Raw genomic sequence first — 19551 nt, 5'->3', positions numbered from 1 at the left:
CAAGAAGAATATATACGGTGGTATATCTGAAAAAATGGATGTCACTAAAAATACCTGGCTAATAAATTTCTGTGGTGCTGGGTGAATGTGAAAGTAGGCTTTCTTAGTGGCAATGATGTTTCTATTGAAGTATCAATGTGATTTTCTGGGTTTAAAAATTGTTAAATGTTCATGACTGAAGTCAGACTTAAGATAGCAGGAATAATGTAAAGTGGTACAGGGTTTGTTTACAGCAACATGCTGGTTCTTTCTGTAAGCCCTACGTCTCTGTGGACTGTACTGTTTGTCCCCACAGCCAGTCCTCAGTGAAAGAAGGTGATTTGATGGCAATGAGTGCCCATGAGCTGGTTACCTACTTTATTGATAGCAGGGTCTTTGTTGGGGGAATGGTTTTGTCACTCCTTTTGGAAGTTGTGTGGAGTAACAAACCTCCAAAGTCTGTACTGTGGAGTTGCACAAAGACCCTTACACTCATATGCAGACCTGACTCCCATGTGTTTGTTGTTAGTTAGCCATCTATACCTTAGGCAGCTATAACTGCTCAGAATAGTTGGAATTATCCAAGTTGCTGATGACCCTGGGCCATGGAAATGGTTGTGGGACACTGCGAAGTGTACGTTTCTTCAGGTGAGTGCACAGAAGCAGCAATGGGCTCTCCACTCCATGACCCCACCTACCAGGAAATGGGAAATACTTGCTGGGGTTGGCCATTGTCCATGCATGGAGTGGGATGAAGAGTTAGAAGCGCTCTTTCAACAAATTAGCTGTTACATAGGATGAAACAAATAACTGTAGACGTCTACCTACATTTTCGCCCATCAGCAAAATGAAGATATTGCTAGCACAAAACTTCTATCAAGTATGTGGCTGAGATTTGCTTTGTAGTGTGAGTGCTGTTTCTGAAGGTGAAGTCCTTCATTATTCATGGTATTATGTTGAGAGCCGGTTCGGAAGAGATGAAATCAAGACTGCAATGTGAACATATGAGAGATCGTATCCTAATATATAGGGTAAACTGTAGACTGTTACTTTGACATGATGGATAGACTTTCTGTAGATTGACTTGTTTGTATCCAGTGTATGACATGGAAGTGGTGAAAGATAATGCAGCCTCTGAGTACCATAAATGTGCTTTGATTGAAGGTGCATAATCCTTGACTCATATTAGGGAGGGGGTCATGAGTTACTCTGAAGGGTAGTTGAAGCTTTCTTTTTGTGCATATGGGGGTTGAAATCAAAGTTGGGAACGGTGACCAGACTTGCAAATTGACCTTGGAACATTTACTAAAAAGAAAAAAAAAATTGTCATTAAATGTGGGTAGTGAGATAAGGGAAAACCACTTAAGGCATAAAGCATGGTGAAAAGCCATGGAGTTTCTCTAAGATAGTTTTAGTATGTAGTTAAAGTGAAACTATTGAAAGAGATGTAATTTATTTTCATTACTGTAGGAGCCAAGATGTCTGCTAATAGAATATTTATGTTTGTGGTAATATCTTTCCACCATTGTCTATCTCTATAAACCTTCTGTTTAAAAAACTGACCAAACAAAGCAAAGCAAAACAAAACAAATAAAATCTCTCAATCCTCCCCTGGTATGACAATAATGCAGAGCTCTTTGGGCCAGGGTACATGTCTTCTGTTGTGTTGGGCTGGTGAAATGCAAAACAGAGGGATCTCTTTCTGAAGAGCAAGTTTAGAGATGAATCTGGCAGATTGCTGGCTCCAAGGCAAACTGGAGAGAAATTTGTTGAAGGCATGAATTGGGTGAATGCCTCCTTTCTTACAGTGAGGATGTCTGAGCAAGAGGACTTGGTGATCACGGCATTGATGACTTTGCCCTGAAATAAGATGTCCTTTCATGTAGGCTGTTCTCAGATCATTTACATTCCCCAGGGTCTGGTGTCTCCCAGGGGTTTGATGGTACAGCTGTGCTGGCACACTTCCTAATGTACTTACAATAGCAAAATACCACTTTCTCTAAAGGAAGTTTATTGTGGTTTGACAAGTGAAATGAAACGCAGCAGTAAAAGCATTCTTAGACACTTATACTGGACTAGGAATACAGATATTTTAACTGGAAAAACAGTTGAAATGTGGAGTTGTTTCTACTGAACTGGTTGTGAGCAACCTTTCCCTGTATTTCAGGCAAACGTGCAGACCTATGGCAAGTGAGGGCAGTGAATTCAAGAAATTAATGATGAATGCTGTGTGTCAGCTCCAGTCTGAAATTAGTCCTATTGATGTTTTTGCCATACAAACACGGAGGAAGGCTCAGCCCCTTGCCGACAACTCTGACACAGAAGGGACAGAGAAGAAACACTTTTGTGTTGTTAAATTGGTGGGTTTCAAATCTGTGAGATGGAAGAGAGATTTTTAGTGCCATGGGTTGAATAGCTTTTAAATAGGCTTGGAAGACACTTAAGGGTTAATCTATTCCCAAAACTTTTATGGATATGGTATTACCAGTATAGGTTTGTGATCCGCTTGCAGTATTTTATACTTGTAGTGGGTACTTGTATATAGATTCAGTTGTCCTGGAAAAATGCTGCTGTTTATCATACCTGACCTGATCAAAGCAATATGAGTGCTTTTCACACATTAGTAAATGCCTGTCTGAAAAACGCTGGTCAAAGTACTTGAAGTGCCTCATGTAGGCATCTAGATCACTTGAAGATGCATTTTAATGAGAGCATGTGGAAAGAGTCATCTAATGCATCCTCAGTTTTGAAGGGGCCAACAGACAGACTAGCTAATGAGGGCAGAATTCAGGGGTATTGTTGGCAGAATGTGCATTACAGAGGTTAATATGGTAGGAAAGAGCATCAGTGGCTCTTAATGAAATGGGTACCTACTGTGGAGAAAGAGGGAGGCAGTAAGAATCTGAAATTCATTTGAATCAAGTACAAAAGACAACATTGCTCTTCAGCTGATGCAAGATAACTCAAAATTAGCTCACTGGAAGTTGACAGGAAGCCAATGTGGGATGTCCACTCTGGAGGACTGTCGGTGACAGAGAAGACTTTGAAACGGGTTCTAGTGCGTTACATAGTTCGGAGGCTCTTAGTGCATGTCTTTCCTCTTCTCAAACTGTATGTTGGGGTTTTATCCGTTTTATAATTAGAGTTAAGAATGTGTAGGTGCATGGACATACCAGACAACAGGAAGAACCTTCATGTATTTTTTACTGTTAAAACATTAAAATATTTTTAGGTAACTGTACATTCTGATGTTATGCTGCAGCTGCTGTGGCTTGTGCTTTAAGTTGTATATTTCTCAAATAAGGAAAAAGGAGTAAAATAGTGAAGGATAATATTCTAGTGTTGCATTACTTATGGTGTCTGTAACTTTGAAAAAATCTTGTGGTATTAAGACTGCCCTAAAATGACCTGGAAGAGTACACTCTGTAACTCTGATTTCTTACATTGTCTATAAAGCTACATAGCTATAAAATGCTAAGCCTGGGTCTTGTATGTAGCTCACATAATAAGGGGTGGGGGGGAGAAAAAAAATCACATTTCATAGTTTAATGAAATAAGCAGAATCTGTAGAAAAACAGCTCTGTAATTTGGTGTCAGTTCTGCACTAACATTTTTCATTACAGTGCAGCATTAACAATAAACCTCAGTCATCACTGTCTTTGAACTTATGTGACTATGATAAGCAGTACAGTATTTATTTCTGCCTTTGTGTAAACACTGCTGCAAGTGGTTCATGACAGCACTTAAGTATGGCAAGCTGTGCCATGTGAGGATACTTTAGAAATGCATAATTTCAAAGCAGCTGGCATTCTTACATCCAGGATGAAGAAGGTGGTGGCAAAGCCAAGAAGCTTTAAGGGGAAAATCAATCTGAATTTGTTGAAGTATTTGTCAATTTGTGCATATTAAAAAGGACAAGATTCTGTCAAGCTGGCTGTATGTTCAGCTAACTAAAAACCAAGCAAACAAAACCCGCAAACAACAAAAAGCCCAAAACAACAACAACAAAAACAAACAAACCAACAAACCCACAGACTTAAATGGGGCAAAGCAGGAGAAAAAAAAAATCATGATATGTAGCTAAATATAGAGTTCTTAACAGCAAGCAGCTGCTTAAGTAATTAAAGTATATAAGGTGCTACTGACCAAAGCAATTAGTATGTAATTTCATTAATGGTATTAGGATTGCAGTAACAATATTGAAGTCTTTCTGTCCAAATCAAGAGTGCGGGCAATTTGTGACATGTACAACGTGAGGCTAGAAGCAGTGTGATGTTACGGTGTGTTATAGCACCACTGTCTGAGTGGATTTGTAACTGCGCAAGAATATGTCTTAAACTGGCTGTGTATCTTGTTATCACTCCTAATTGGTGTACATTGCTTGCAAGTTTACATATACATGCACTTGTAAATTTTTATAAGCTTGTATGTTTGTAAGTTTATGTGCGAAAAAAGGCTTCATGGGGGCTGCTAATTTTTTGTTTATCTTTGCAATTCAGTTATGAGCTTGCTGCTGTTTGAAAGCAAAAGAGAATTACACTTTTTCGTATATGTTTTTGTGGTTTGTCCTTAAGTGGTTGAAAAATCCTGGAGAGCTCAGGCACAGTAAAATATTCCAAGTCTTTCTGGAATCTGAAGTGCTGCAGATGATGGGTTTCTAAACTACAAGGTCTACAACTGGAAGACAAGTGGATGATGTGCCCAGTGGCCACAGTTAGGCAGCTTCTATCCTCAAGAATAGCCAGAAACGTTATTCAGAAGATGGCAACGAGTTTTAGAGGCTAGGTGGAAAACAAATACGTATCAGAGAGTGTATCTGAAATATACTCAAGTCCTAATATGAGTCACCTCCAAGACCAGGGTAGCATCACTGGAGATTCATTCAGTCACGTAACCAGAGCAGTGAAAGCTTCCTACTGGGGCATCTGTGGGTATTAATTACTACCACTGTGGCTAACCTGGAGCTGCCGACATGGTTAAAAACCATCAAGAGAAGTCCTTCACAGCATTAAGGCCTTATAGTGACACTTTTGGCCTACCTTAAGATCCGTCCTGTTCATGCTTCGCCTCTTTCTAGGTCTAAGGCTTTCTAGGTCTGTAAATGCGTGGGTGTGCTTTTGGCAGAGGAACCAGTCTTCTCTGCTTCTCTGGGCTGTGTTTCAGATGTGAAAAGGAGCGAGGTGAGCCGGTTTTCTAACCTCTTGCGAACGCTGAACCTGCACCCGTGGGTTTTCAGGGCATCTTTCCTAAGAGGAGTGTTGAGGGTTGATTTTTGGGAGGTACAGTGCAGGATGTCAGGGCCCTGCAAGCTTATGTGGGTGTACCCATGACATCTTGTCATGCGGGGTGAAGGAACTGGAGACTACCTGGTAAGAAGCGATGGTCTGTTGGCAGAGTACCCTTGGGGGAAAAATGTCTTGTGTCCTGCTTCCAGCATTGTTTTGTGAACGTGTGAGGAGGCAAGTCTAGGCGGGGGCTTGGGGTCCCTGCCCACAGCCTGGTGAAAACCCACCAGGCAGAGAACAGCAGCAGGCTGGCTTCCCAAAATCACAGGCCACCCTGAGTACCCCAACCAGGAATGCACATGCCATGTAAAATCAGGTGTGTGGGTCTCTTAAGGAAAATGTGTGTAAGGGGCAAGTTGGTTTGAACTCACATCAAGATGTGTTGAATCTTCCGTGTAGCTTTCACTTTTGGGTGAGCCTAATCCTGACTTATTTTAAGCAGTGCAGCTTACCTGTGGGATGTTAAATTCCAAAGGGCCATGATTCAAGTAGCTGATTTAAAAAAGGAAATTTGATTCAGCGAGTCTAGAAGAAACAAATACATTTCCATTTTTCTTGGGCCCAGGTGAGTTTAGGCTGATGTGATAGCTCTTTATTGAATATTTGAAGGGTAAGTTTAGTTCAGTATACTTTTTCTTTTGTATCACTGCTAGTCTCGGGTGATTGACTGTAATGGTTTGGTTTTGTTTTATTTTTTTTTCCACTTTTGTGTTTTGATGTGTTGTTTTTTTTGCTTTGTTTTGTTTTTTAATTTTCCCTCTCCCAGGGTGTTGGTTTTGGTTGGTTGGTTAGTTGGCTGTTTTTGTTGTTGCTGTTTTTCCCTCCCCTCCCCCCCCTTTCCCAGGGTTTGTTGTTGTTGTTGTTGTTCGGTTATTGGTTCGTTGTGGTGTGTGGGTTTGTTTGTTTGTTTGTTTTTAAAAAAAGGCTGGCTAACAGGACCTCTTGGTGACAGTGTAGTCACGGCAGAGGGAAGTGCCACCGGAGCTTTTATAGATGGCTGGTTTCCGCATCGGCAGCGTGGGGTACGGGCGCCTTCAGCAGCGGCTCCACGCCGCCGTTTGGGATGCGACTGCAGCAATATGCTCTGCCATCTGGGCATCTGTGCGGCAGGACTGTGGTGTTCCCTTCTCACGCGGCGGAGGTTCGCTCTTCGTTACAGCAGTGGTTCCTCTCAAATTATCCGCCTTTTGCTGGCAGGGCCAGGGGACATCATCTTGTTCCTCACCCAAGAGGACTACATGATTTTCTGACACAACAGCTAGGTTTGTGTGAGAGGAGAGCCTAAAATAGACAGCCGGCTCAAGGACAGAGCGTCTGTGTGCGCATGAAATTAAATGCATGCCCCAAAACGTTGTTCCCTTAGTAGGGCAAAGAAACATAGGGAGAGCGTATATCGAGGTGCTGCCGAGGCAATGAGAGCACATCTGATGGCAGCCACCCTCATCTGTGAAGCAAAGCTAAGGTAGGCAAGCCTGCTGCTTGTTATTAATAGATGTCAGGTGCTGGGTTTGGAAGTTCCAAGTCGGGGGGTCTTAAGAGGCTTTTTTGATGCAGTGTTGCAGTTCCAAACAACTCTCCCTCTCTTGTAGATAATCTACCGAAATGACAACTGGAGTTAATACTAAACTAAGAAGCCAAAATGACCCCGGTGTTAAAGCATTTTACTTTTTTATATGCTTTCAGTTCTGTTAACTAAACTGACTTGCAGTACCTTAAATATTAAATATTCCTGTTGTCTGCTTTGTAAGTACATGGGTCACAGCTAGGTAACTATTATGTGCTGAAAACGCAATCTTTAATTAACTTGGAGGAATAGCTGATTCATTAATTGCTGTGTGCCACTTTTGGAACTTGTATTACATCCTCTTAAACATGCTTTATAAGCCAGCAATAAACCTGTTCAAAGCAAATTTTAAAACTTACGGTTTAAAGTTAGTAGGATTAAAGGTTAGCCTGGGTATCAAGTGATGAGGTGTGCACTTAATTTAATAATAATAGTGTTTCAGCATCAGCTCTGCAGACCCATCGCTTTCTGAAGAGAAATGCTAACGGACTTTTGGGGTTAATTGCACCGCTTTTCACCAGAAAGCTTTATTTAGGTGGTTGTGAAGTGGCTTTGGAGTGAAATCCCCTGTGCGAGAAGCCTGCAGTTTACTGTTGGCCAGGCGGTGGGACATCCCCCAGCAGGCAGGCGATGCTCGCACCGAGCAGCCACCGGAGCTGGAGCCGCGCAGCAGCACGTCAGGAGGTTGTGCACGATGTTTCCCGGAGCGGGGATAAAGCTTGGGCTTTCTTGGCAAGACAGGAAGGACTAATCCGTGCAGCGGTACTTATATCGATTTGTAAGGATTGTTCTGCTGGGATTATTCAGCTGGGTATTATGGTGTTTAATCAGGGAGGGAGAGCCCAGGTTCTCTGAAGGAAAGCAATAGATGCTTTGACTGTGTTTTTAACTTTGCCATTAATAGCTTTAGACTTGTAAGACACGTGGTAGCTCTTCTCATCTGCCTGAATTTTAAACTCCTTTTTGAACTGTGACTTGTCTGTTACTGTTTATTTGTATATATTGGGTTCTCACTCTTTTTTCTGACATGGGCAATAAGAAGAAGAGAGCTAAGTAAGATTTGAGACAAGCATTAGAAGCAGAAATGTGCATATAGGAAATGGTAGAATAAATTTTGAAAAAAATAGTAATTTTCATTCATGTAAGCATAAGGAAAACACACAGTATTTTAAAGCTTTTTATTCAGTTTCCCTAATGTAAAAGTATGGAATCTTAATAAATAAGCAAGTAAACCTGACCTTTGCTGTGTCACATTGCAGCTCTCACTAATACAGGTTATCCTCTTGAAGCCATTCACACATAAATATGACTGTCTAATATAAGATGCAGTCTGCCAAGCATTTACCATGTGGCCAGCAGACACTATTTCATTTCTTCTATCGATTTCCATCCAACATTGTGCTTCCTAAGTTACGACTTGGAAGTGCCTTTATGGCTCAGTAGGTCAGCATGGTTTTCCCTGTTATCTGGAAAGCTAAAGTGGCTTTTCTCTTTGGTTTTATGTGGGGTACACAGGCTAAGAGCTGTTCTGCTGCCCAGGTGTTAACAAGACCATGTCCTCTTGAAGGATGAGCGACAATCCTTCTGTAATCACAGAACACCAGGTTGGAAGGGACCTCAAGGATCGTCTGGTCCAACTTTATTTGGTAAAAGTATTGCTTTGGGGTATGTTGCCAGAACTTTCCTTCATGGTTTTGCTATAGAGGTGAGGAACCAAGGCTGGGGCATCCAATTAATCTTACAAGGAAGATAGGACTTGAATAGAGAATCCCTGAATCAGTCAGTCTGTCTGTGTTTCATGCATTCACTCACGCGGACTCTCTTTTTCTATTTGTCCCTGAGTAAAGAAAGGGCCACAACAATCCTATATGTGCATGACTATTCCTTGCACAACTATGACTGAAGCTTTCGATTCCCCTCTGTTCATATCTCCTTTTGGGTCAGGAAAATCAATCTGGCCTGTGGCATATGGCCTCCTTCACTGATGCAACCACTACATCCTTCTCAGGGTTTTTTTGAGGATTAGTCTACTCCGACCTCAGGTTTGGCCTTGGAGCAATACCCCATTCTGCCCTCTGTGGCACTGCCTCTCTCCTCAGTTAATGCTATTTTCTATCCTCTGGGTAACTGAGGTTGTTTTGGGTTTTCTTCTGTCGTGATAAACCAAACCAAACAAATCCTTTCTGATTAACGTCTTTCTCAGTCGTTTTCTTAAACTAACAAACAAAAATCAGGTGACACTAGAAAATGGTACTGGGAAACCACTGAGCCTAATTTTCATAGAAAACTGCAGATGTTACCAGTTTCTTGAAAATGAGTCTTCTGACTGGATTTTGTAATCAGTTCAGAAATTACAATTTCCCAGAGGTCTACTTAACCTCAGATTCTGCTTTGAGTGATGTGTTTACTCAGTATTTGCTATACAGCAGTGGTTCTGCAAGTGTTGGACTGCAAAGAAGGACTTGAAAGGCCAGCAGTTGCTGGTAATTGCTGTTATCAGGAACTCCACTGTTAAGTGATGGCTGGACAAGGGTGTGGGATAGAACAGGAGCTGGTCAGCCCCACTGTCTGTGCAGTCACATGGGATCAGCTGGTGTCCTAATGAAATTCAACAAAAGCAAGCGTAGGGTCCTGCCCCTGGGGAGGAATAACCCTGTATGACAGCACAGGTCAGGGGCTGGCCTGCTGGAAAGCGGCTCTGCGGAGAAAGACCTGGGAGTCTTGTTGGACAAGAAGTGAACCATGAGCCAGAAGTGTGCGCTTGTGGGCAAGAAGACCAGCTGTATCCTGGGGTGCATTAAGAAGAGTGTGACCAGCAGGCTGGGGCAGGTTATCGGCCCCCTCTGCTCTGCCCTGCTGAAGCCGCATCTGGAGTACTGTGTCCAGTTCTGGCCTCCCCAGTTTAAGAAGGACAAGGAATTACTGGAGGGAGTCCAGCAGAGGGCTGCAAAGATGAGTAGGAGCCTGGAGCTTCTTTCTTAAGAGGAAAGACTGAGAGAACTGGGTCTGTTCAGCCTTTAGAAGAGAAGGCTGAGAGGGGATCTTATCAATGCTTATCAATATATTAAGGGTGGGTGTCAAGATGGATGGACCAGACTCTTTTCAAGTTGTGCCCAGTGACAGGATAAGGGGCAAGGGGCACAAACTGAAACACAAGAAGTTCCATCAGAAAAAGAGGAGGAGAAATTTCTTTATTTTAAGGGTGCCAGAGCACTGGAACAGGCTGCCCAGGGAGGTTGTGGAGTCTCCTTCTCTGGAGACATTTAAAACCCGCCTGGACACGTTCCTGTGCGATCTGCTCTAGTACCTGCTTTAGCCGGGGAGTTGGACTAGATGATTTCCAGGGGTCCCTTCTAACTACTCTGTGATTCTCTTTGGCTTTGGGTTCAAACTTTGACCTGATGTTTCTTTCAAGAATGTATCCTTTTTTCCTATTTTTGAAGCACATTTTTTTTTTTTAGCACTGCAAGTTTTCTACTAGAAAATGGGTATCAGGAAGAAGGAAGATAGAATCCCAGCTCTGTGTTTTCTAAATGGGGTATGGAGGTCTGGAAAGGGGACTGGGTATAACTTATGTATTTTACCTTATTCTTATAGTTGTAATACAGCTGGCATGTATATGCATAATCAGCATTCTACATGTTTTAGATGTTTTCCTTGGGTTTCAAACCCATCTCTCATAGCAACACCATTAGTGCTTCAATACCTGAATGTGCCTTAGAGTCAAGCAAGGGCTCATCGGTGGTAGTGGTGATACCCACCTATAGCAATTGTCTGTCAAGGTAGCAAATGTCCATCCGCTCCACAAGAGGACCAACATGGCTCTGTGGTTCTTGGGTTAGAAATGGGAACAGGCATTCTGGGAGGTGCCTCTGAATGTTGTCTGTGAATAATTGCAGCTTCATTAAGGGGCAAAACCATTAAAAAATCTTCATCAGAGACACGCTTTACCTTAGTTTGTGTCTGGAATTAAACGAACAAACCCTCCTTACCCCCAATCTGTCCCTGCAAATGCCTAGCTTTCATCATCTTTACACTTTATGATGTCAAGCCTTAGATGTGTGAACTAGGCAAGAGCTGTATTTTCCATTTTTCAAACATCAATTTTTTTAATCAGAATTCCTGAAACTTGTTTTATGTGGTAAGGACTTGTCCAAAGGTACAACTTCATTCCTTCCTCCTGTCAGGCACCTGTAACCAGTTGCTCCCATTACATGTAAATGCCTTGATTTTTTTTTTTTTGATTTTTTTTTTTGACTAACAGTTTTCATATGTAGCTTATTCCTATAGTTGTTACCTAGCAACATTAATTTTGTTCAGTTTAGTTTGTCTTCTATTTCAAGAAATCTGTCGGGTGTGTTTTAAGATCGTTTCTGGAGTCCAACCATGAACCTTTAGTAAAGAGGTCTTTAAAAAGTGAATTCTCTCTAGCACCTGTAAGTAATGTACATGCATTTGGTGTTAGCTATCCCAGCCTTACTGGCAGAAATGGGAATAGATGTGTGTGGGATTTAAAAATTACCTGGAGAATACTGGAGCAGTTACAAGTTTGCTGTTGACTTCTCTGTGTGGTGTTCAGTGCGCTTAAAAACCATAGATACCTATATCAGTTTCATGCTCTTTTACCGACCAACATCTCTGCTTCTTGCTTTTCTTTCCATGGCATTGTCCATTTACCATTTTAGAAGCTGCATATGTACCGATGCGTCTTTTTGTAGGCCAGGCGCCATAGTTACAGTATATTTTATTTAAGCTGATGAATGTGAGAAAGTAATAAAGGAAAGGACTTCTTAGTGCACAGTCTCATAGGGGACTTACAGGCAACACAGAGTTCTGGAGTTTTGGGCTTCAGGTTTGTCATTTTTAATTCAGACTATGACCACTCTGGAGTTGGTGATGTCTCTAGGATACGAAGTTTGGTTTGTGTCTTCTGCGCTCACTTGACATGAACAAAAATCTAATTTTCTAATGTACAATGGAGGCAATATTGGTGTTTTCGTAATTGGTTGTGGTAGAAGACCTGGAGAATAATGTGAAAGCATAGGATTTGCAAACGGTTTTTGTGTTGTCTTTTTGTTGGTTTTTTTTTTTTTTTTTTTTTGTGCAGAACTCCTATCTATATGTAGTTTTTAATAAAGTAGGAGAGATTGCATAGAATTGTGGTTGGTATTAGGAACTAGTGGGTGTCATTCAGCTGCAGCATCACTGTAGAGGTCACTGTGGGGTTTTTAAAAAATTGTAAGAAATCTGCTTATTATCATCCACCTTCTGTTGCATGCGTGTCTCAGAGGTGTGGAAGCTGCCAAGTGCTAAATGGATGCAGCCATAGGGAGGCTATAGTAACTGTTTTGAGTACACTGTTTTGAGTATACTGTTTTGGAGAAGAGGAGACTAAGGGGGGACCTCATTAATGTTTATAAATATATAAAGGGTGAGTGCCATGAGGATGGAGCCAGGCTCTTCTCAGTGGCAAAAAATGATAGGACAAGGGGTAATGGGATCAAGCTGGAACACAAGAGGTTCCACTTAAATTTGAGAAAAAACGTCTTCTCAGTGAGGGTGACAGAGCACTGGAACAGGCTGCCCAGGGAGGCTGTGGAGTCTCCTTCTCTGGAGACATTCAAAACCCGCCTGGACATGTTCCTGTGCGACCTCACCTGGGCGTTCCTGCTCCAGCAGGGGGATTGGACTAGATGATCTTTTGAGGTCCCTTCCAATCCCAAACATACTGTGATACTGTGATACAAGAATGGCATCAGTGGAAGCTGAAACACCCCTTAATAAGGGATTATCTTGTAAAAAGAGTTAGATTACTACAGTTGTGAATACATTACCTGCATTTTTTGTGATAAAACATGAGATTGCCACAATACCAAAAGCCTTGAAAAACATACTTGGATCACCAAAATGAATCAGAATAACTGATGTGTAGTTTTAGATTTGGCACAGGATGTTGAGGTAGATACCACAAGTATTTTTCTATGTCTTTTTTCCACTTTTAAGTTCTGGTTAAGTCTTTCTGTTCATTTTAATGTAAATGTATTTACCCTGTATTACATATAATTTCTGTAGTGTTTCACTGCATCATCAATGCCAGGTGCTGGGGCATATGCAACTGTACGTGCCTGTTCTATCGCTGTTTCCATCTGTCTGTTTGAGGATTAATTAATGTGGGCAGGGCTAAACTTGAGTGAAATCTTACATTAGTTATATCTTAGCTTCTTTGCTTTGTCAAGCTGAATCTTGAACATGCTGCACTGAAACTCGTTTTGGGGAACTAACTGCTGGTGTTAGGCTGTCAAATAGGAACAGGCCATCAATTAGCTACTGCCTTACTGTAATATCAAACACTTGTTTATATATGTGCTGTTATGCTTCATTTAGTATCAGACTTAGTTCCGTGGTGAAAAGTGGTATAGCCTTTTTATAAATCTGCTGAATTCCTAATAGCACTCACATCAGTCTTCTCCGTGAACTGATTTGAGACAATGCTGGATAATTAAATTCTGAGATGAGCAAACAAGAAGAAAATTATTTTTATATGTATGCAGTAAAATTCTCTTAAATCACAGTTCAATTAAGTCTTGTAATGTTTTTCATAGTATACACTGTGGACTGCAGATCATATGTAAAAGGGAAGGGCCTTTGCAGGGCTGCCATTTGGAGACGCAAAATACATCCTGGTCTGTAGTCCAGGATTCTTTCTGTGTTCAGCTTTTTTTTGTTTTCAGTAAACAGTGCGTTGAGCCCCTTGACAGCAGTGGGAATACCTGCTTTCTTCAGGAGGTTGGCGCGGGCGGAGCTGAGCAGGGCTCATTTCAGCTTTACGTCGCTTCGGAAGAAGTGGGATCCTGGATCCTGCTTAGTCCTGTTAGCTGAGCTTGACACGTCAAAGCCAACAAACACCGAAATAAGTAAATAAATTAGGATCAAGGAGATGGAGAAGGGCTAGAAGCAGACAAGTGGGTGGGACACGTTTAGATGCAGATTAAAGTTTGTTCAGGCCTCATTGAGGGGTTTTCATCCCTCCTATGGTATGCTCGAAAACATTCAAATGATATTCAAAGTGCTTTTGTTTTTGTGGAACATGATAGGTTAGCTCACTAGCTCAATAAGGGTTTTATGACAAAGTTTTCTTTCCTTGAATTGAACTTTAATTTTTTTCTTGTAATTGAAATCTTGATTTACCAAAAATATTACTTGCAACATCCAGTGGAGCTGGTTTGTGAACGAAGCCAAAGTTTAACAAGTTGTGGGCAAAGGAGCAAAATGAAGTTCAGACAGCTGTCAGCGTGCGCACTTTGGTTCTAGTTTAAGGAACACTGCTTGCAGACGTACCAAGTATTTTCTTATTGTATCAGAAGTCTAGAAAACTGCCAGTACCCTGTCCGTCACCAGAATTAGGTCAGTGCTAGGTCTTGCCAGTGTTTCCCTTTAAAAATTACTTTCAAAAGCAAAAGGCTGCTTGCATGCTTGTGCATGGAAGTGATAAGCTAGCCTCTATGCTGTTCAGTTGAGAGAGAAAAAACCAGACCTGGAATATCCACTTTTATACTCCTTGATCTTACGGCGGGATTCAGTGAAGATGAAAGAAAATAGCCTTTACTATCCCTGGAAGCACATGCCTGCAAGATAGCTGGAAAACTGGAGGCTCCTCTGTTACCTGCAGCTCTGCCTGCTAGAACCTGCGAAGGTGATTCTCTCCCACATCAGCTGCAAAATTTGTGTGTGCGTACTGAGAGGACCAATGTGATGCCATACTGGCTCAGAGCCCAGTGATCTGCAAATGTTACTGTTACATAGTAAGCCTCCTCAAAATCAGTTTTGTCAGCTTTTTTTTTTTTCATGTAGGATGATATTGATAGAGGCCAGATCTCACTTCTTATTAGGAGAAGATACTTGGAAGAATTGCACTGTATATGAAATATCCTTTTGAATAGTATAGCTGCAAATGGTTGGAATTGGCTTATAAGTCCCATGGATGGCTTACTCGATTTTCATTTAGTTAAGCTCTATAGAGAGCCATCACAAGTAACACACCGGATTACTTGGCAGGCTGAGACATCTGCTGGCGCTTCCCAGGTAGGCTACAGCAGCGAGGTTTCCTATTGCAGCATGTTGAAATCTTTACAAATCATAATGGTGTTTAATAGTAAATGCTGTTGTGTAGAGATGAAATTGTATGAAATCCAAGATTGAAGCCTTTGTCTTCAAAAAGCTTAAGGATCTGCGCTCCTGCAAAAGTTTCATAGCAAGACTGAGGGCTGTTATTAGCAGTGCTGCACCCGTGGAGAAAAGGAGCTGACAGAGGAGTGAAACCAGATTCTGGGCTTCAGTGCAACATGTTATTAGGAAAGCTCTGTATGCACCTTGTCAGTGCCTGTCCTGTTGAAAATCAAATTTAGGTGTGTAACTGATATACTTAAAAACCTGCTAATGGTAATTCAATGCTTTAAACTATGTACTTGGTTTGCTTAGTATTTTCCATGAAGTACCTCATTTTATGCATATTAGACTTCGTATCACACCTTTGTGCCTACTTGATTATTCAGGTATAGCTTTAGCTGATTCTTAATCATTCCTCTCATGTTGCAATCATCTGAAAATGTAATGATCTTGCATGCTAGTAGCTTTGTCTAAGTTGTTAATAAATTAGTACCCTTGGGGACCAAGCCGTACAGACTTCCATAGAATGTATGCCTTGTCTGCCTGCTCTTTGTGCTTTTTACCCTGCTAAACAACTGCTGTTAGTTGCTGTAATTTACTCCCTGACTCTGTCTTCTATGTCTCCTTCTTCCAACCCCTAAGCTTTGACTTGACAGCCATCTGACACCCTACGGCTCGATCTTCTGATACTTGAGATGAAAGATAAAATTTAAAAGCCTTGTAATTCAGCCTCTATGTCTTTATATTCCTACTCCTGTGGTTCCCTTGTGATTGCTCAAGAAGTGTTTTCGATATGTCCTCTCCAAATAGGATAAGAATCTGGAGGATGGAATGAAACTTAAATTGCAAGTTGTCTTGCGATTTCTAAAAATAGCAGGGAAATTATTGTAGACTTTGTCCAAGCAAAGCAAAGTCTAGATTATTGAAAATGCGTGCACTAGCTGACAGACAAGGAAGATGGTGTTGCCCAGTGAGGGCGAGTCTTAGTAGAGCAGTGTTAATAGCTGTTAGCTACAGAGACTACAGGAAATAACCATAAAGAAATGAAATGAAGAAACTCATTTGTGGCTTGATGGTTTTTGTTTGGTTTTAAACACATGTTCAAACCTAGAAATCCTGTGAGTGCATTTCAGTGAAGGATAAGTGGCTTTTACTTTAGTAAAGGACCTACTGACTTCCAGTGAGGAATGTAGTATATCAGTTCATCAATTAGAGCTCAGACGTAGGTTCATGACCAGCACTCATTTAATTCTCAGCAGATCTTTGGTTGATCCAACACTGAGAACTGGTAGTGTCAGCATCCAAAACAACCGTGTTCAGATCCCGTTATGGTTACTGAGGCTTGGTGGTGGTCGGCAGAAATTGAGTGGTGCTGTTTTGGATTATATTCTCACAAAAGGTGATATTGGTACAAAATCATTCATGGTATCTCAAAGAAAGTACTGTAACTGGTCACAAGCTGAATAGCTGCTCCTGGTGGATCATTTACCTAGAAAACACGGCAAAAGAATGGGTATCAGAAGCTATTTGGGGTGAAAAGCAATAGCACTGTGTAAATGCCTGCTAGCTCCATTGCCTGGCTCTGCTTTCTATCCACGTAATGAGGAATTTGGTGTGATACAAGGTTTTCAGATGGCAATGGTATTTTTTTTGAGGCCCATTGATAGAGCTGGAAAATAAGGGCACATTTTGGATGCACAAAGTTGTGCTTGGTCTGAAGTAGCTGTTCAGGCAGTGGCTGTGCAGTAACCAGAAGCAGATAGCAATGTGTGTGTTCGTCAGCCCGCCGAACTCCTGATAGGGAGTGATGTAACTTGTGGCGAGGGAATAATTACAGTGCTCTGCAACAGGAGTTCAGAGAGTGGTTAGTGCAAAGGGCTCCCAGAGTTTTGTTGTCTTGCTGAGTAATTATGATTGTTAAGGAGGAACGAGTATGCACAACTTATTTACTGCAAGGTAAGGTGGCGTATATAGAAAGGTTCCTGCACTTTTTTTGGGACTGATGTTTCTCCAAACACCCACACCACACTCCTGGTTAATGTACTTGGAGCTCTTTAAGGTAGGGGTTTCTCTAACGCATTTCAAGAGCAAGGATATGGATCTCCTTAGAGTGAGAGTTAAAAGCTTGCATTGCCCTTCAAAATACTGTATCAGAAAAACAAACAGGAACACAGACGGGATTTTTAACAAACTGTAATGGTTGCTTTCCAATGTGTACAGCAGAGTGCGTCTTCTGCCTGGTGACTTCTGTAACGCTACCATTTTGGTTGGTTGGTTGGTTTTTTGTTTGTTTTTGTGGTTTGGTTTTGTTTTTTGTGTTGTGTGGGTTTGTGTTTTTTCCTTCTAAATTATTGGATCTTGCAAAGTGTTTGATAATCGAACTTGATACATTGACAAGCTGAACTAAGGTATTTGTAAGTGATATACTTTTGGAATTTATGTCAGTTCATCAATAAGTGAAGTTGTGCTTCACATTAGCACTGACATTATTAAAAATCCCACCAAATTTTGGTTATGAATATATAGTAAATACTATAGTAGAAATATTTAATTCTCTTATCAGTCGCTTTTGACCAAGGATGACAAAATAAATGTCCATTACTGACTGTTACTAGCTGCATTTTTCTGCTCTAAAATAAATGTCCTCTGCAATAAAAATTTGCACCATAAAAATGTAACTCTAAAATTGCTTAATGACTTCACAGAAACTTAGTCTTTGGTCTTTCCAGACTTCTTGTATCTGTGACTTCCAGATGTGTCACGCTGCCTTTATTTTGTCTTGCAGATGACGATGTGGACCTGGAAGCTTTGGTAAACGACATGAATTCCTCATTTGAAAGTTTATACTCTGCGTGCAGCATGCAGTCGGAATCCACTCCGCTCCTCCAGAACGGCCAGCTCAGCCGCAGCCAGCTGGGCTCCTCGGGACCCGGCGCGCTGCAGCCGCTGTCCCCCAGGCAGAAGGTGCAGCGGTCTCAGCCTGTGCGCATCATGGCAGTCAGGTAGGAGCAAGGAACTTGCCTCCTTTTTGTCAAAGAGTTGGCTTGAGCTGGTTTCGAAAGACCTGCGTTTTAAAAGAGGAGATGGGCTTCTGTGGGAGCCTCGTAATGTTAAACTGGAAGGACAAGTGTAGAGTCTTGCATCTGGGCAGGAACAACCCCAGGTACCAGTGTAAGTTGGGGAGTGACTTGTTAAAGAGCAGTGTAGGGGAAAGGGACCTGGGGGTCCTGGTGGACAACAGGATGACCATGAGCCAGCACTGTGCCCTTGTGGCCAGGAAGGCCAATGGCATCCTGGGGTGAATTAGAAGGGGGGTGGTTAGTAGGTCAAGAGAGGTCCTCCTTCCTCTCTACTCTGCCCTGGTGAGACCACATCTGGCATATTGTGTACAGTTCTGGGCCCCTCAGTTCAAAAAGGGCAGGGACTAGGTGATGTTTCAAGGTCACTTCTAATCCCTAACATTCTGTGCTTATGTGACTTTTGCAAAGGAAAAAGAGATGTAGCAGGTAGGTGAAGGACATGAGTTTTCCATGGATTTTATAAAACGCCAAAATGTCACATTCTCAACCTTCTTTAAATCAATGTTTGATGTACCTGTAGTAGCACACATGTGCAGAAGCTTGTCATTGGTAGCAATATACAGAAAGGATGCCCGTATTTGGATTTATTTCCAAACTGTTAAGAACTATTTTCTCAGGTATGATGCTTACTGACAGCTTCTTGGTTTTATAAAACGTAGATCATGTAGATAGATGAGGTGCATTCAGCTAGTTTTGATATACAAAAAAATACTCCTCTTTGTAGAGGTTTCCTTAAGGGTCCAATACAAACAAAACAGAGCACATCAGAGTTGTTTAACTGTCCTTCCTACAGCACTTTCAGCTCTTTCACTTGAGTGCATTATGTGCATCATTACAAAAAAATGAACGTTTTAAATTGTCTCCCAGTTGTCAGGATGAGGGCTTGAATTCAAGGATCAAGTACAATACTGTTGGTGTTGATGGGAGAGTCTGTTGGTGATGCTGAGGCTCTTAGAATCTTGTCTTCAGCCAGTGTGAGGAACAGAGCCCCAGTTGGCATGATTAGGTAAATTGCTGAAATCAGAGATTTAGAGTGTGCCCTTCCAGTTAACAGTGTCTTCTGCAAAAGAAGTAAGCAATAATAATAATAAAAGAAAAATCCCAGACGTGGAAAGGATTGTTCCTAATTCTTTATGTTGATGTATTTCCTATAGGAATGGTATTCTTAAGACAGGTTTTCTATATGAATGGGTAGTATGCAGTAACCGCAATACAACCAAGTCAGCTAATGATGCAATCATTTTTACAAGTATTGCATATTTAACCTTAAATATGGCTGTACTAGAAAATGTACTCTCTAGAGTATTATAACTGTCAATGTTTTGTAAATATCTTAATCAAAACACTTCATTTCAACTATTTTAGGCATTTCAAAACGTAGCAATTCTTTTCTGAGAACTCTCTGCCTTTTTGAACTCTGTACTTCCATACGCACAAGAACATTGTGTGTTTATCATGGAAGCAAATAATGGTGAAA

The 19551-nt window shown here is 41.4% G+C and overlaps 1 protein-coding gene across 8 annotated transcripts in view; it reads left to right on the top strand.

Moving 5' to 3' along the window:
• Positions 1 to 19551, top strand: part of GRB10 (growth factor receptor bound protein 10) — a 148387-nt gene that overhangs the window by 71452 nt on the left and 57384 nt on the right. For all 8 annotated transcript variants that reach the window (XM_065052773.1, XM_065052771.1, XM_065052776.1 and 5 more), the window contains one exon: positions 17780 to 17996. In XM_065052773.1, coding sequence (XP_064908845.1) covers positions 17780 to 17996 — 217 coding nt within the window. The remainder of the gene's footprint in view (positions 1 to 17779; positions 17997 to 19551) is intronic.

The sequence above is a fragment of the Columba livia genome, chromosome 2 (genome assembly GCF_036013475.1).
Source record: "Columba livia isolate bColLiv1 breed racing homer chromosome 2, bColLiv1.pat.W.v2, whole genome shotgun sequence".
Classification (NCBI taxonomy): domain Eukaryota; kingdom Metazoa; phylum Chordata; class Aves; order Columbiformes; family Columbidae; genus Columba; species Columba livia.
The sequence above is the reverse complement of the archived record's forward strand: the minus strand, read 5'-3'. Positions and strand labels throughout refer to the sequence as shown.